This window comes from Ornithodoros turicata, chromosome 5 (genome assembly GCF_037126465.1).
Source record: "Ornithodoros turicata isolate Travis chromosome 5, ASM3712646v1, whole genome shotgun sequence".
Classification (NCBI taxonomy): domain Eukaryota; kingdom Metazoa; phylum Arthropoda; class Arachnida; order Ixodida; family Argasidae; genus Ornithodoros; species Ornithodoros turicata.
In genome coordinates this window covers 60,071,715-60,090,322 of record NC_088205.1, presented here as the reverse complement: position 1 = coordinate 60,090,322, position 18,608 = coordinate 60,071,715, and the positions used below count along the sequence as shown (strand labels likewise).

General features: G+C 49.0%; 1 protein-coding gene across 1 annotated transcript; it reads right to left on the bottom strand.

Annotated features, from left to right (window-relative positions):
* Nucleotides 1-16,207: 16,207 nt before the first annotated feature.
* LOC135395894 (uncharacterized) lies at nucleotides 16,208-17,077 on the bottom strand. Its single transcript, XM_064626982.1, has one exon. It carries the CDS (start codon nucleotides 17,075-17,077, stop codon nucleotides 16,208-16,210), a length of 870 nt encoding a protein of 289 aa, XP_064483052.1.
* Nucleotides 17,078-18,608: the final 1,531 nt, after the last annotated feature.

Here is an 18,608-nt window from a genome sequence, read left to right as displayed (position 1 = left end):
GGTGTGAACACCGCCTCCAAGAATATACCGGTGTAAACATACCACACATTTGAAAAAATACTGCAACGCCGAACTTCCGCGTGGTTTAATGAATGATCAAAAACATTTACAGCTGACGCTCCCTGCCGTCACACGTGACCAAGTACCGGTTGCACACCCACCAATCGCAGATATGCTACCTCTTCCATTAAAAAAAAACGAAGAAGGGGAACTAACGGACTTCTCGCTCCCCGCTTGGTTGATGTGGCACGCTTCAAGAATTTCACGCATGTGTCGTATTCACTGCTGACTCGAGCAGGGTGGCGTCTTAGAGGGCCAGCCAAAAGTCGACAGCGCGACCGGGGCTGTGTGAGACGTTATCACGGCCATTTCATAGGTCTTTCTCTTATTTTCTTTCACATTTCTCAAGGTCAGACGGTAAGACAGGGACTGAACCTTCATTGCATCCGTTGAGTTAGGATGGTGCAAGCCGGATCGATGCCCGTCGTGCAGTGTAGCTGTTGTTTTAAACACTTACATCACGTTCTGTACAGACTAAACGTGCGCTAACACTCCTTATTACACACACCTTAATAGAGTACAAGTAACGTATGAAAGTAGTTAAAGCAAATAAATTAGACGACAGTAAACTCTGAATGCAATCATACGAACGCGGCTCGTTTTAATCCATTCTTTCTTAGTTAATTTATAGGGTTGCTTTGGTAGGACTAAAAGCAAACGTGTACACATTTTTCTCCATTATTTGCGCTCTTCCTCCACAGTTCGATGGAAGTTCCTCATCCTTATCTTCGTCTCCAGCTTCGTGGAAGTTGTAATGCTACCCACTAACGTGTAGCAGACTACGACAACTGATAACGGTGCAAGCAGAATCAGCATCTGTATAGGCAACAACGTCGAGTCAAGTGATCCAATGTAGTCTTATTTAGTCCTTTTGATGATGATCTGAGGGCTCTTACAGGATGAGCTGGAGATACCCTGATGTTCATTTTTACAGGGAATTCAGTAACCATGTAAAAAAATTCCCAGACAAAATACACGTTGCTGAATTATATGCGATCGTGACATTTATCTGTTGGGAACTTTTGCGTTCTTGGACCATCAGTGCGACTAACTAGAAAAGAAACGTCACACTGTTGCGCATTCGCACAGATAATAACATATTTTTTTTTATTACGTGTTAGCGCCGCGAGGCAACTGTGGCTAGAGAATAACATGCAGAGCTCACCGAAGGCACGCGTGGACAGCACAGCACCGGATAATGTAATTCCCACGTCGCATTGCGATCTGCCTGGGATTTATGCGAGTTGTCTGTTACTGCAAGTCGTATTTGCAAGTCCCGAAAACGACAGCTTTCGCAACTTTTTTTTTCAGTTGAACGAAGCATTAAAGCGCAAGCAAGCTCATGTAACGATGTTGATGGTACAGAACATGAGGGACACAAAACACAAGTCGGCTAACACCGTTTTCCCGTGGACGACGCCATATTTGAACCGCCGCGCTGTCTAGCTGGGGAAGCACGTTGAAGGCTGTTTACCGCACATGCCAGAGAGAAGGAAAATACACGAGACGTACGCTTCCTCCGTGGTATCGCTTTCCTCCTTGCTGGAATGTGCTGGGTGCGAAAGCGCTGGGCGCGAGGCTGGCTGGAAAACTGTGTATTGTACTATAGGCAATGTATTTTGTAACGGCATAAGGTAACGCCGACATGCGTTTCGATACGCAAAACCAAAACTTTACGTTGGCTTGGCAAATTTAGGAGTTGTCATCCCCATTCAAGAAGTCCAATTTCTTTCAATTGAAACTTTATCAAGTTACCTGTAAAACGTGACAAACGTTCCTTACAGATAAATGTGTTGATTACACATTTTTCCGTAGCGTGCTTTCATATGAAAATTTATTGTCATGGTTACTCACACCCTGTAGATGATGATTCAGCTTTTTTCTGTGCATGCCAGAGTAACACCGTCCATAATGTACAAAACTATCGTTTGAATATCTTCACAAAGAGGCAAGAGCCACGAAAAATGCAGTTTTTGTTCTCCTAGGTCAGTTAAATTCCGGGAGTAGCTCTGCGCACGCATTGTTTCAAACTGGTTGTCTTCACGATTCTTTTGTTTTATTTGATACTAGTTTGCTTGTGTGATATGTCTCATATCTCATGTCTCCGTCTCATTCTTCTTTTGCTATACATGGCATTACCCTTTTTACTTTGTTTTAATAAATATAATAATGTTAATAATCATGATGTTTTATTTTTGCCCAAGAACGGTCATGACGTTCAGTTTCTCCTCCTAATGAACTCGACGGCAAGCTATTCTGTCGTAGCACCCGCGTTCTTTGCGATTGTTTTGCAAGTAAAAAAATGAATAAAGAATTAATTTCTCTAAATAAATCTGACTGTACAAACAAATGGCCGCACTATGTACTTGAGCAAATAGAAGCCGACCACTCAATTAATATTGTGGGATCATCTTTTGCAGAGCGATTGCATCAGAAGGTGATGATGACGATTTGGGTGAATGATAAGCCGCTTCTGTGGAAACACCATGGGTCACTCCTCTCGGCGAAAGCGAGGGGAGCTTCGCTTGTTATAACGTCCACGGAATCAATAATGCCTTCGTCCGAAACGGTCCCGCCTTTCCTTCCGATAAAGAGAGCGATATATATTCGGGCTTCGTGAAGGACTTCCTTCCCATTTCCGAGCTAGGGCAGCAATGCCCACGCAAATGTGCACAGCACTTAGCGCAACATGAAAGGAGAAATCTTACGTTGCTATTGTCATGGGCGTGTGCTTCAGCAGAGGAAAACCTCTGTCCACAAGTGATGCCGTCTGTGTCAACTTCGTAGACTTTCGCTTCATACTATTGCTACGCAAGAGGGCGAGCTCTTGCGTCCAGTGCTCATGCGTATATACCGCAAACCGAGATAAAGCAACAAGGACTCCTCAAGAGGGGTGTCGAGTGGCTTGTTCGTCATTGCAGCCATGGCAACTCGTAGCCTCCGACTCTACTTAGTAGTGCATGAGGCAACGGAGGTGTTCTGACGTGTCTTAGCAGAGGCTCAGCAACCGTCGGTACACCTCACTCGACAACGAGACCCACGCAGTCTACAAGGTCACTTACACGGCACTCTTCTCATCAGCTTCGGAATATCAGAATCAGGGTGTCGAACCGCAAAAAATACGGGTTCGGTTCGGGTTCGGGTTCGCGTTGTTTTGATTTCGTTCCGGTTCGGTTCCGGTTCGGCCACGCCAAGAATCGAACCGGTTCGCAAACCGGTTCGCAGCCCCGAACCGGTTCGCGAACCGGTTCAACGCTTCCGTTTTATATGTTCCATAAAACTGCTTTTATCAGGAAATGCGTGGCTAATAGCTTACTGCTGTTGTCTGCATTGACGTCTCTAGCGGTGAGGTAGCCCTTTAGCGAGAGAAATGAGGAATGGATGAACACTTATTGCAAATAGAGTCCACGCTGTTGAAGCAGTGCAGTCCTGCTACTTTCTGTTCCCTAAATCTCTTTTTTCACACGCACAGTGCCAGCGAGACACACTTAAAGGAAGCCTAATAAGATGGACAGCGTAACATAGACGACAGTACTAGCCGGCACACTGCCTTCGCAACATGAATCCATCTGAAACCGTACTGAAGCATGTCGAAAATAAGCCTGCCAGCCTTACTCTGTCCGAGCTCACAGCAGTGTACTAGTTAATCCACAACACAAAAACAATATGTCACGACACAACTGCACTACCAATAAGCAGAACCACATTTACTTTTCAAGCCACGACCAATCAAACAGGCACCGTTCTGCGTACGCTCCTTTTCCACTTCTCATGTTTGTGACCTGTTTAATTTGTACTACACACGTGTAAAGGGAAATCTTGGGCGCTTATTTGATCGCATATTCGTCCTGTAGAGCTACATAACTGGCCTACTCTATTCCTGTTTCATTCGTCCGCGTGGCACATCGTCTCTGAAGCGATGCCGCGGCGCTCACAAGGACAACTGCGCTTCAACATGTTAAAAAGACACTGAAAGTATACTTACTATACGTCGTCGTCTCACTTCTAGGTGAAAATTTCTGAAATCCATGATATAGGCGCGTGATGATGATACCAATGTGTCTTCGTTCGGGGATAGAGAGGAACTCTTATGCTGACTTCTTTTATGTCCGAACCGTTTTGTTGCGAACCGGTTACCGCTATTTTTTTTACGGTTCTGCTCCGGTTCGGGTTCAACAGTGTCATGAAAATTTCGGTTCGGGTTCCGGTTCGGTTCCGGCAAAAATAACGGTTCGGGTACGGTTTTCGGTTCGGGTTCGGGTTCGGTTCGACACCCTGATCAGAATACATAGTACATCGCCTACGTTTCGCCAAGCTGTCCTTTGCACACAGGGCAAAGAAGGGGAATTCAGATTGACGGGTCGGTGATGCAAGGCGGATCGACAGCGGCGTTCTACGTTCCACATGAGGACGTCGAGCGTGCATAGCTTGCGCACAAAACGTTGCCTGCATATATTCGCTTAACTTGCTGCTTCGGACACATTCCTAATTTGTTCGGCCGCAGAAGCGTGGACGATACTCACGGGCAGCAAAGTAACATTAGAGATGACGACGTCCTATTCTGTTAAAGTCATCAGTCATGCAGATTCCAAAATTACTGACTTGCTCCTCTACGCCAACCACAGCGTGTGGTTTCGGTGGCCTGAACTATGTTGTCTAACGACATTTATCGCGGATGGAAAAATTCACCGTACTCTCCAAGCGCGTACGAAATGCGATAGCATTGCGATTCGAACGATGGTCCCTGCGCTGTCACCGTACATGATATCCGTGCGGCGCAGTGGACAGCCCGACCATAGACTTGTGGTCCTTGTGCGGAAACACGATTTTCGTCTACAAATGCGTTAACTTCTCGTTGAGGTCACTGTACTCTTTGGTGCGCATTTCTGAACATCTGGCCCAGTGTAATGACCGCACGCTTTGTCGCACACTGCTTCCTAGCATTATAATACAAAAAGTGCACAAACCGAAGACCAAGTGAGAGAACCCTCACCAACTTTTTCACCAACTAACATCACGCTTTTAAGCATTAAGTTTTTTAGGCATTAAGCAGTCTAAAGACACACAGCTTTGTTTCTGTTTTTGGTCGGTATGGTATGTTAGGCGGCCGAAAACAGTTTTCCCACAGCTAGTCCAACCGTAGCGAAATTGGGACGCCTGCAATAGTCCCCCGAATCTCCCGTGCGCGAAACACCCTCCTTCGCCTTCAGGATGGACTAGCCACGTGATGAGCGCCGCCACGCGCGTCACTATGTGACGCGAGTGGTTGGGACGCTCCTCGTTGGATCTGGGATCACATGATAGAGGTGAGCAACACCGCGCAGGCCGGAGCGTCTGCTACCGCTTCGGAGACGCCAGTTCCCCGGCTGCGTGATGTCCGAAACGGAGGATTTGAAGGCTGTCAACCACACGACCCTGATTTTTTGGGACCGCTGATACCACGGGAAGAACGTGTGGTGCAGCAAGAAATTAACTGTGTGTTGTACAATGATACCCCAGTGCTTCCCAGACAGTGTGCAGCCTCTCTGACAGTTTTCACCGCACAGTTGGTTCAGTGGCTAACAGGTGGCGCCACAATACCGACGTCATCGTTTGCTTTCTGCTACTGTGAGTTCTGAGTTTGCACAGAAGCCACGGATATATTACTCTTATAATTGCAGCCTTATTTTGTCAGGGCGGATATATGCCTTGTTTTTTTTAGAAAACGTGATATAAATCATATAGAGAATAGAAGTCAACAAGAAACAGCTCGCAATGCTCGTAGCAGACGTTTTTCCTATCAACGAATCAGGGGGCTCTCTACCACAAACGTCACACTAGAGTGAGTGATTTGAGAGAGTGGGTGGGCGATTTTGCAAATTAATTGCGCCGCGGTGAAACAACTTTAGACAAAATATTTTGTGGGAATGCTTTTCACATAGTGCTTTACAAGATGACAGCAGTTTTTGGCCATGTTAGATACCACTTTAATGCTCCTTTAAAGGAGCGTTAAAGTAAGGAGCATTAAAGGAGTATTAAAGTGGTACCTAACATGGCCAAAAACTGCTGTCATCTTGTAAAGCACTATGTGAAAAGCATTCCCACAAAATATTTTTGTCCAAAGTTGTTTCTCCGCGGCGCAATTAATTTGCAAAATCGCCTACCCACTCTCAGTTAATTTCTTGCTGCACCACTCGTTCTTCCCGTGGTGTCAGCGGTCCCCAAAAAATGGAGGTCGTGTCGTTGACAGCTTTCAAATCATCCGTTTCGGACATCACGCAGCCGGAGAACGCCTGGCGTCTCCAAAGCAGACGCTCCGGCGCTCCGGCCTGCGCGGGGTTGCTCACCTCGATCATGTGATCCCAGATCCAATAAGGAGCGTCTCTACCACTCGCGTCACATAGTGACGCGCGTAGCGGCGCTCATCACGTGGCTATCCTGAAGGCGAAGGAGGGTGTTTCGCGCACGGGAGATTCGGGGGGCTATTGCAGGCGTCCCAATTTCGCTACGGTTGGACTAACTGTGGGAAAACTGTTTTCGGCCGCCTAACATTCCGTACCGACTAAAAAAAGAAACAAAGTTATGTGCCTCTAGAGTCTAAACTGCTCCTTAAAGGACCCCACGTCGCTTAGGTCACCACCACGTCTGTATCTCCCGCAGCAGCATGTCCGGCACATCTGCGAACTATATGCGCGGCACATTGCCTACGCCAAAGGTTCCCAAACTTCCTATCCTGTGACCCATCCGACCTACAAGATGACCACGCCCCCCCCCCCCCCCCCAATTTCGCGATTCCCAAAACTCTTCGATTTCAGCGCAGGAAACAAAACCGACGCTGAAATTTAGTTTGACGCTTGATATCGTCAGGGATAGTAAGCCATCGCAGAAAATGAACGCGTAGCAGCAGGGATGGCCGTCCCTACTCACTAAAGTGATCTTGCTTTGTAGACCTAGTGTTCCGCTGGCACGAACTTTTTTGGAGCGCAGAATAGTAGGCAAAGCATAGTCTATGGACATTTCTTCTTTGGGGTCGCGACCCACAGTTTGGAAAACACTGGCCGATAGTGCAACTCCGCGGCGTCCGTGTTGCCGGATGACGTGGAAGACATCACGTGTGACGCGTTTGTGACACACTGAGCGACTAGCGGCATGGCCGTGTGCGTAGGGGCGTCCGATCGTTGGTGATAACTAAGGTGGTGTGTTAGAACTCTGCCACTAGATTTCCCTTGGTTTGGGGGCAGAATTTTCAGACGAATGTTGGCACAATTCCTTCTCATCAATGAGCAAAGGGCCCATACCAACCCTGTGTGCCCGGCAGCTTCCTGCTGTCCTCTCTCCATCTGTCCACATCTGTACGCCGTTCACACCCATGGTTCCTTAGTGGCGCTAATACGCAATCACAAAGAAGCACACCATACGAGCTTTGCACATCGGACGGGCTTTACGAAAAAGCAAGCTGGAAGCTGTCATGTTGAAGATAGGCAACGTGACGCCAGCCACTACAAAGGAATCAGGTGCTTGGCTTATCATTTTTACTGAACCGTTATCATAAGGACCTTCCGATCTGCTTCTAATCCTTCAAAATCTCTCCACTGAGCCGGTGATAAAGAAACGAACGAGGGGGAGATAACGCATCACGAGAATGAAAGGACCCTCTCCACTGACGCTACGCTTGACCAAGCCTCAAAAGTGCGTTGAAGAAATGCAGTCGCATTTAATAATCGGTTCTTTATTGGTTGCTCCTTCATGTTGCACGCCCTCCATCGCTACCCACTTGGAATCACTATTGTCTTCTACTTCGGTCACTGCTTGTTTTTCCAAGTATCTGCCCGAACAGACACAGACCGTCTTATATTTCTGCATGAGACCTTACCAAAGGTCGCTGATCCGCATATGGGCCTGTTGCACTAACCAGCCGGCGCTGTGATTTCTCGACACAGGCGCCCAGACACGAATAACTTCCTAGTTCTCCGGCGGTCGGTCGTGCTGGGCCTGATGTGATTTCTCCGTGTAGGACCTTTCTGCTATTTTTACTGATGTGCAGTACTGTGCAAAATAAATCATATGTTAGTCAACAGACATTTGTTTGATGATGTGAAGTGTAAGTTAGCTAAACACGACAGCAATTATGTGTCCTATTCACACGTGAGATTAAAGTTAGAGGCATTTTTCCGTTCAGGAGAACGTAAACTTTTACGCACTGAATGGCACGTTCGACATTGTTGCGAACTTGAGCAATGTAGTCATTACCTTGCACCTGCTACTCTCAAAACTGCGCACTAGACATGAAATTGGAGGCATCAGCAGAATTTGATATTTGTTCTCACTACGGCCTTGAATTCCAGAAAGTCCTTTATCAATCAGTACAAGGTCCCTTGGTGAAATCACCTTAATAAGCTGCTGTGCTTTTTGTCTGTTCAAAGATTCACAACGTATGTGTCATTGTAAAACCTGAAAACTCGTTTCCGTCGTCTGTTATTCCAAAGCTTGAATCACGTTCTTTCACATATTTGTTGCCGAACTTAACCACACCTGCAGTGTTCCAAATGACATGTGAAACGTCTTGTCTGAGCCCTAGATAAAGGCAGCTGGAGTCATTCCATTGACAATCTTGTAAACATTGATATCACAATGCGAACAGCACTAATCCAACGGTGGCTGCGACCCCTTTCGCATGGTTTGTTTTTAAGGCTGTAGGGACATGTTTATTTTCTGAATTTCTGTAGCTATGGCTACAACCTAACAAGCATAACAACTTAGTTTTAATATTGCGATGTTTCCGCGCTCGTGCGCTTCTTCCCATTCGCAGGAAAATTACGCAAAAATGTACACATGGGAGGCCGCTGAACTAGGGACTAGTTTGCATGTCTGTCGCTAGCTGGCTCTGCGAAAAACTCCAGCGCAACAGGCCTATACATGGTGTCCCCTTGACGTATATCTGTGTGTTTTCGTCCCTGTCTCCCCCACAATATCGTGGAAATAAATAATTATATTATATTATATTATATTATATTATACTGGTCTCCACTCAAAAACGTTCTTTCGCAGCTCGGTTCGCACATACGAAGTGATGAATACGACTGCGTAACCGTCTACAGATGCAGATACTCTGGCATGACAAGTTCAACGAAATGGGCTTTTCATACCAGAAACATGTACTCGTCCGTCGTTAACTGCAACGCTTTGCTGAATGCCGTACCCATCCATCTTTAATCACGCTTCCATATATTCAGCCTCTGTCGACGCAGGGTGGCTGGTGAAAACCGTAAGTCTGAACTTGAGGCGACGAGATACGTACTGACGACTCAGTGTGGGCTGCAGAGGGTTGTGCTATGTTCTCAGCGCAAGAACTGCCACAAGGACATTCGTCATTCTGCATCCGTCATTCTGCAGTTCGTCGCATTTCGCACGTAGGCACCGACGCTAAGCGAAGGTGACAGCTGTCGGGGACCATTATGCATATCTGAGCGAGTTCGAGTTTGTAGTCTAACGGCTCCCAATAGAGACTTCCAAAGCGTAGAACAAAAGTGCGGTGCGATGAATAGTGGTTAACTGATTATACGAGATACTCACGAATATAGACTACACAAGGCAGTTTCAGTTCCCATCATATCTTCAGAGTCCATTCTGTTGCTTTTTAAATTAACCTCCCTGAAGTTCCCCCTGACTAGTAGCCTTCTTCAGAATCTTCCGTGGCTTCCGCGGTTCAGCTTCACCGAAACCATCCGGAGATATCGGTACGTTATATGCCTTTTCCGATTCATGCCAACTTATTAGCGAAACAGAAATAAATCACTTCGCAACCATATTAGTATGCAAACCTCCCCCGAGGACGACAAGCAAAAGAAAATCAATTTGCATAATTGCAGTTCCGCTGGAGACGTTCTTCGTAGCAATCGTTCTCCTTTTCAAATCATCTTAGTCGAGTTTTAAAGATAATAAACTTCGTTAAATAAACGTCGTTAAATAATAAGAATGATGAGATGACAATATCCTGGAAACGCTTTCGTTGGTCCTGAAGTGCCGTATCGGGTTGCGGAAAAAAAAAAGAGAAGAAAGTTGCTGTCATTCGTAATTGGTTGCAGTAATTTGCAATCCATTGCGAAAGAGGCCGGCGAATGACACACACACTATAGTGCCTAACGATTTTGCGCAACTACTCGGGGAAATCCTAGGAGAAACATAATAACCCCGTAATTGCCTTACAATATCAAGATTGCTGACGCTATGCCGCGCATGCCTCTTTTCATACGGGAAACGTGGTATTTTACCTATGCAGTAGCCCTAGTAAATTGGCATACTAACAGAGTGTGGTCATTTAATACCATCTGGGATGGCATCTGAGAATGAGAAGCGTGATGAGCCCCACCCTCCTTTCTCTTTATTTGTTTTACATATAATGACACCTAAATTACGCGTCCTGGAGTAGCCAGTCCCGAGTAGTTCGGGACTAACCTCTCCATTTTCTTTATTTTACCAATGAATCGGGATGAGCCCATCTAACAACCTTACTATATTAGGAACGAAGTAATAAAAAAAGAAAGACAAATTCGAGGGAAATCCCAGATCGAATTCGTTATGTCTCAAACCGTGATGTGACAAAAACTCCGGCTTTTATGGTAACCGCGCTACGGGTAGTATTAGCACCTTTTTGAAGCACATAACGATGGTGTTGGAGCTGGAATTGGGAAAGAAAAATATGGAGATGGTGGCTCCTACAAAACACAGGAGCCGGCTACTCCAAAACACTTGAAAATAAAAATCATTGTCTAAAAAGTTCACAAGAAATGTCATTAAAGCAGCTGTCGCACGTTGTCTAAGATCCCTCGGTCATTCTCCGAGGAGCTTCACCAACTCTAGAAGACGGTGGTCTAGTCTGTCCAAGGCGGCTCTGAGGTCATTACGTTGGACACTGTACCTCGAGCAGTTAATTAATATGTGTTCAGTGTTCTCCACATCCTCACACGTGGGGCAGTTCGGCGAGTTTACCTTTCCCATCTTGAACAATTGGGCACGGCTGAAAGGGACCGCTATAGGCGGTGCACCAGTGGTTCAATGGCACGCAGCGATCATGCATTCAAAAGTTGCGCTAGCTTTATATGGTCAGGGTTTTCGCAAAACTCTTTTATTAATACTATAAATTTTTATCGAAAGTCTGTTAATGTTTTCTGAAATATTTTATTTATTTGTTCTTTATGTTGTTACAGTGGTGGTTACATAACTTGAGCGTACGACGTCTGGCGATCACGTGGCTCAGCTTCCACGAGACAATGAAACATGCAATGAACAGCAATACAGCATCAATAACCTTAGTCTGCACTGCTTGGTCTGCTATACGACAGCCTTTGGGTCCTGGACCGATATCCTGCAACACCGTCGTGTCCTGCAGATTTTCCTGGATTTTCTGCAAGACACCGGTCTCCTTTATGTTTTTTAATCCTGATGTGCGGCCTTGCCACCGTCTCTCCCCCCTCGTCCCCTCATTGTCATTTTACATCTCATGCAGTCCCGTCGGCATTGGGGTAGTGGACCGCAACCCAGGTGGCGAATTTCCCCATTCATCATCATCAGTGTATTTGTTGTTGTTGTTGCACTAACTTGCACGATGATGTGCACTCCAGTATATTACCTCTGCATACGTTTGAGGTGCTGTATACTTCAGAGCAAGTAGAATTCACCAACACTAGTGCGGTTGCTAGTAAGGATAAAGAAGAATAGAGCCTCGAATAATGCAAGAAAGGCTTGGCGCAGCCTGTGTACCAAGTGTGCATTCATTTATGCCGGTTACACACGGGCTGACGCCGCAAAGGCCTGCAAGTGCAGCCTCTGAATAATACAAACAATCTAGCTTGCTGACGGCGTTACGGAGCACTGGAGTAGTTAAGAGGAACGCTCGCAGCTCTTTAGAATAAGCTCTCTTTGTAAACTCACGGACGGCGTGCGATACGGGGCAAAGGTGGCAGCTGCTAGCCTTTTTGTAATTAGTTGCACCGAGGAAATTATAATCCGCGCTACACAGGGACTATATACATTATCTATTTTTACGGTGTGTTTTAAGACGCCGCGGTATTAGAGAGAGTCGCGCAGTACTTTATGAATTAAGAATCGCGAAGCGCGGGATGACAGGTACCTTCAAAAAGACGGCTTATCACCGGTTGCGAAACGTCGTTAATTTTAATGACGGAAAGAGCAATATCATAATTATTGACATACAGGTTATGAAAGATGAAAGTCACTGAAAAGGTTAGCCAGCTGTAGGGATCGAACCCACATCTTCTGGATTGCCGGTCCAGGGCTCTACCAATTGAGCTAAGCTAACACGCCTCTCCAGCGACTTTCGGGGTGCGTCATCTGAAGGGACGACAAACCAGCCACTCACCGGCAATCCAGAAGATGTGGGTTCGATCCCTACAGCTGGCTAACCTTTTCAGTGACTTTCATCTTTCATCGTTGATTTCTTAGGCAATTTGAGGCTTTGTGTGTATCTGTCCCAGCTGTTGTTCCAGCCTCAGAACATCAGTTTATCTCTTGTTCATACAGGTTATGTTGGCGGCGTATTTAACAACTTGTTGCTGGTAAACCTAGCACAAGTTATGCATGTGACATGGAACGCTAAATATTTGTAAGTAAGTAAAATTGTGGTAAAGCGGCTCGGAGCGGCGTCTGGTGGGAAATAATTCCCAATTTGTCAAGCAACAGTGAGCTACGTTCCCGACTGGCTTGCTGTTCATAAAAACTTCGCAGGCGACACGTAGACGATTTTTTTTTGTTTTAGACACAGCGTTGTGTGCATGCAATGAAGTTTGGCCGTCGTACTTGACAAACAATGCGTAGTTGGTAGCGACTTCGACACAATGTTGCCCGTAATTTTCAATTTCAATTTTCTAAAAGACTGACGAGACAACAAGGTAGGTCCGTTCTGGCCAGAGGCTACGTCTGGACTGCTTTATTGTTTGGCCAGCGGAACGGTCGCGGCACGAGATGATCTGGGCAGGTGACGATGAGCTGATGACGGTAGCGGTGCCGCTACAGGGTCCCCCCCCCCCCCCTAGCGTAGCGGTTGTGGTTAAACACCACAGGCCCCGGTTGAACGGTTGTAGAAGTGAAGGGTGCGGAGAGGAGAGGCCCAGTGGACGCGTGGGCCCAGGCGGGAGTGGTGAAGAGGTTGGGCGGCGGAAACAGTAGAAACGTCTTCGATGAAGGCGGGCTTGACGCGGTCCGCGGAGACCACCTGGTGGCGGCCGGCGACGTCCACGGTGAAGTGTTTGGACGAGCGGCGGATGTCTCGGTATGGGCCGTCGTAAGGGTGCTGCAGGGACGAACGAGAGCCGTCGTGGCGGACAAAAACATGGGAGCTGGTTTCCAGGTCCGGGTGTCGATAGGCAAGCCGAGCGGACGGAGGTCGGGGTGGCGTCGGACGCAGGTCTTGCATGGTGGCACGAAGGCGATCGGCGTAGGATGCGAAATCGGGTGTCGCGGCAGTAGAGGACGATGAGAAGAGGTCACCAGGAAGGCGGAGTGTCGTCCCATACACCAGCTCTGCCGGTGCGCATTCGATGTCTTGCCTGACAGTAGCCCGCAGAGAAAGGAGGACGATGGGAAGTGCTTCTACCCAAGGCGTGGGAGAAACAGCCTTGAGCGCCGCCTTGAGGTCACGATGGAGCCGCTCAACCATACCATTGGCCTGCGGGTGGTAGGCGGTAGTTCGGGTCCGATGCGAGCCAAAGAGGCGAGTGAGGTGGGCGAATAAGCGGGACTCAAACTGGCGTCCCTGGTCAGTTGTGATGGTTGCCGGAACTCCGAAGCGGGCCACCCATGAATTGAGGAAGGCAGAGGCCACGGTTGAAGCGGTAATGTCGGGTATAGGAGTGGCCTCCGGCCAACGGGTAAAGCGGTCAACGACCGTCAAGAGATACCGGAAGCCTTGTACGGGAGGGAGAGGTCCGACCAAATCTAGGTGAACGTGGCTGAAGCGAGAGTCCGGCAGCGGGAATCGCGACGATGGAGTGCGGGTGTGACGCAGAATTTTGGACTTCTGGCAGGAGATGCATGACCGTACCCAGCGCTTAATGTCGGAACGCATTCGTGGCCATACGTATCGGGACGACAGCAACTTCTGGGACGCTCGTATGCCAGGATGCGCCATGCCGTGGAGCTGGTCAAAAACGTGACGCCTAGCGGCAACTGGCAGGAAGGGACGGGGCTGGCCGGACGAGACGTCGCAGCAAACGGCGCACGGGATGCCGGGAAACGTAATGTCTTGTAGCGTCAAGCTGGTGGGGTTAGAGTCGCGCAGGGACAGGAGCTCGTCATCGCCGGACTGCAGGTCTGCGATGGTTTCGAGTGAGAGGGGCGTAGTTGATGTCGAGAGAGCAGTGATCGCGGCACGGCTCAGAGCGTCCGCTACTGGGTTCTGCTTGCCAGGGACATGACGGACGTCGGTTGAAAACTCAGACGAAGGCAAGATGGCGTTGTTCCCTAGTCGTGTAACGTTGACCGGCAGATTGGAAGGCGTAGACTAGTGGCTTGTGGTCTGTGTAGATGACGAATTGCCGTCCCTCCAGAAAGTGGCGGAAGTGCCTCACACTTAGGTAAATCGCCAACAGCTCTCTGCCAAAGGTGCTGTATCGGGTTTCGGGAGGACGTAATTTGTGAGAGAAGAAGCCGATGGGCTGGGAAGGGCTTGAGGTATTCGTCGTCTCTTGCTGCAGAACTGCACCGACCGCTGTATCGGAGGCATCCACCATGAGAGATGTAGCCGCATCGGGTCGCGGATGGAATAGGAGCGTGGCAGACGCAAGAGCTTGCTTGATGCGACCGAAGGCCGCCTCGGCGTCAGGGGGCCAGACAAGAGGACGGGAGGACTTGGCAGGAGCGGTAAGGAGTGCTTCAAGAGGGCGGAGAATCTCTGCACAATGAGGGACGAATCGGCGGTAGAAATTCGTGAGTCCTAAAAACCGTCGGAGTGCGTTGACAGATATTGGACGCGGGTAGTCGGAGATGGCGTGGACTTCGCTCGGGAGGGGAGTTATGCCTTCTGGAGAGATCTTATGCCCCAGAAACTCCAGAGAGCTGACCCCGAATTCGCTCTTGAGGGCGTTGGTAATAATGCCGTGGTCGGAAAGGCGGGCGAAAAGCTGCTGGAGATGGTCGAGGTGTTCTTCGTAGGAGGAACTCGCAACAAGAATATCGTCGATATACGCGAATGTAAATGAGAGGCCACGTGTGACGGCGTCAATGAAGCGTTGAAACGACTGGGCGGCGTTGCGGAGGCCAAAGGGCATACGAAGAAACTCGAACAAGCCAAAAGGTGTAGTAATGGCTGTCTTCGGAATGTCCTCTTCGGCAACCGGAATCTGATGGTATGCTCGTACCAAGTCAAGTTTCGAGTAGATGGTGGTTCCGTGCAGGAAAGCCGTAAAATCGTGCACGTGCGGGATAGGGTAACGGTCTGGGATTGTGACTCGATTCAGGGCACGATAATCGCCGCAGGGGCGCCAGTCGCCTGTCTTCTTGGGCACCATATGAAGAGCGGAAGCCCAACTGCTAGACGAAGGCCGTATGATACCCATGTCCAGCATGTGGCTGAATTCGTCACGAGCTATCTTCAGTTTTTCCGGTGCGAGACGACGTGGGCGAACGAAAACCGGCGGCCCCTTGGTGCCAATATGGTGGACGACCGAGTGCTTTACCGGGCTGGTCCAATCGGGTGGGCGAGTTAGCTCCGGGAACTCCTTCAAGATTGCATGGAAGGGATTAGTCTCGTCATGGAAGAATGATATTCCCGGAGAAGAAAGTGAAGACGATATTCCGGACACAGCAAGGTTGGTACTGGAATCGATGAGGTGGCGGTTACGCATGTCCACTAAGAGGTGATGGTGGTTCAGAAAATCGGCGCCCAGGATTGGTTGGGAGACACTGGCCACCAGGAACACCCAGCGAAATGTGCGGCGCAAGCCAAGGCTTAGCGTTAGAGAACGTTGGGCAAAAACAGGGATTTGTGAGCCGTTAACCGCTGTGAGATGGCACATGACAGGGCTCCGTCGGTCTTTGGTAGCGGGAATAACGCTCACCTCGGCACCTGTGTCGACCAGGAAACGTCGTGCCGAAGTGATGTCCCGGATGTAGAAAAGGCGACTGGACGAAGGATGTGGGCCATCGGTCGCCATCAATGGTCCACGGCAGGGTTTCCCGGCTGCCACGAACATGGGAGAAAGCAATGCCGTGCATCGGCCCCGAATTTCCGGTGGTACCAGCAGACTGTATGAGTTGGGCTGGAATCGCGTGGAGTCGGTGAACGGTGCCGGAAACGATGAGGACTGCGACTTGTACGGCGGCGAGAGAAATCGCGGACGTGTGGCGAGACATGGGAGGCGGCAATAAGTGCGGTTAAGTTCTTGACCTCGCGGCAAAGTTCCGCAACGTCAGAGGAATGCGGCGGCTGCGTCGGTGGCGATGGCGACGGCTGTGGAGAGGTGGCGGGGATGACTGCAGAAACCGCGGGGTTGGCGACCTCAAACACAGCGTCAGCCAGGGTAGCAAGTTTGTCCAGGGACATGTCAGAGGCAGTGGCTAAAACCATCTGCACATTCTGCGGCAAGCGCTGCAAGAATAGTTCACGGAAGAAGGTGTCGTCGGTCGCTGTCGGCTGGGAACCCAACAGCTGACGCATGCGCCTTAAAAGCTGTGTTGGACGACGATCCCCCAGCTCCTCAGCAGATAGAAGTTGCTGGATACGAGATCGGTCAGAAGCCGTGGTTCGCTGGAGCAGCGCTTTCTTCAGCTGATCGTAAGGGGTTGTGGGTGAAGGGGCCGCAAGAATGTCATACACCTCTTCTGCAGCAGCAGGTGTAAGGGCTGATATGACATGATAGTATCTGGTTTGCTGTGAGCTCACGCCGGCAAGGTTGAACTGGGCCTCCGCTTGAAGAAACCAGACTGCCGGGTTACGGTCGAAGTAAGGTGGAAGCTTGACGGCGACGCCTGCCAGAGATGGTGGTTGGGGCTGAGCCGGGGCCTGTGGATCGCCGTGGGACATGGCTTGAGGGAACCGGCGCGAGACGGCAGTGTTCTAAAAGTGTTCGGGTCACCAATATGACGAGACAACAAGGTAGGTCCGTTCTGGCCAGAGGCTACGTCTGGACTGCTTTATTGTTTGGCCAGCGGAACGGTCGCGGCACGAGATGATCTGGGCAGGTGACGATGAGCTGATGACGGTAGCGGTGCCGCTACAAGACTATTGGGAAGACAATTGTGACGTAAGAGTGCCGAGGTCTTAGGCTATCGAATAGACTAATTTTCTGAGATTACAGTTCTACCGCTTACCCGTACCTTTAAGCAATTCAACTACCACAAATAGGGAACCTCGCATTAGTATTCCATGTGAGAAATTGCATCATTCCAGCCCTTCGATGATGCACTGCACTGAGCTGCGACGCAAATTGTAAAACCCTTTATTTTCGCGAGCCCATAATTTTCGCGAATTTCCCGAATCGGACCTGGGTCACAGTTTTAAAGGCAGTTCCTTCTCACCGCAGTGTCAGCTTCAACAATGGGAACTTTTAGGAATCCGATTAATGTCTTCCAGTCACAACTCGCGAAATTTAGACGCCACGAACAAACCCCGAGTGCCCAATTCGCGAAATTTGCGGGCCGCGAAAATAAAGGGTCTTACAGTATTACAGCCATGGTACAATCATTAGGTATTAACGCAAGGTGAACTGAAAGTCAGCACTCTGCGCTGTGGCAACCGCAACCCGAACAATCCCTGCGGGTGACAACTCCGAATGTTTAAATGCATGTACGGCGGACGCCACACCACAAATGCCTAATGAAAAACCGGCAGCCATACGACTCTTCACGGTTAAGGTGCACCAGGTAAAGGTATTCCATAGTGCAAAAGCCTGAATGTCGGCACAAGCGGAAGGACGACACTAATACAAGACTCAAACCGGCTAAAATTTTCTTTTGTACTATGGAGTGTGTCCACCAGCTGGCCTGCATCTACGCGATACTGTCAGTTACGTTAGAGTACGCACGCGTCCGGTACCAAGTCTGTCAAATGATGAGGCATATGAGACACAGGTACACAACAACAGAGGCACAGCGTTCAACTCTAACTGAGGCTTTTTACTGGTCTCTCAAACCTAGGCACACTCCAGAGTTCACTCCCAAGAAAGTCGACCTCGTTTGGGAGAAGGATTAGGGACTGGACTCACTTTGCTTCCAGCCTATACTGCTCGATGTGAAGAGACCGTTCCGTTACTTCTCTTCCCACGCGGCTGTAGTGCTGTCCAATGACGTTGGTTTCTTTGAAAATTGGCCTACAGGGTGATGGTGATGTGATGAAGAAAAATGGGGATGCGAGTCGCGACAAAGTTGGACTACAGGACGCCTACGCACGGTGAATACAAACAGATAAACGGGTTAAAGTGATGGAGTGCAACATGTAGTTTGAACGAGTTTCGAACGAGTGAGTGTAAAATCACTGGGGGAACACACACTTAGCAAGCCCGAGAACGTCCATTACCCCAGTTGTACGTAGAAACTGTCCTCAGCGCCTTGTAGAA

What these genes read in the sequence shown, in the direction of transcription:
- LOC135395894 (XM_064626982.1), bottom strand. Translation starts at nt 17,077, where the DNA reads ATGTCCCACGGCGATCCACAGGCCCCGGCTCAGCCCCAACCACCATCT.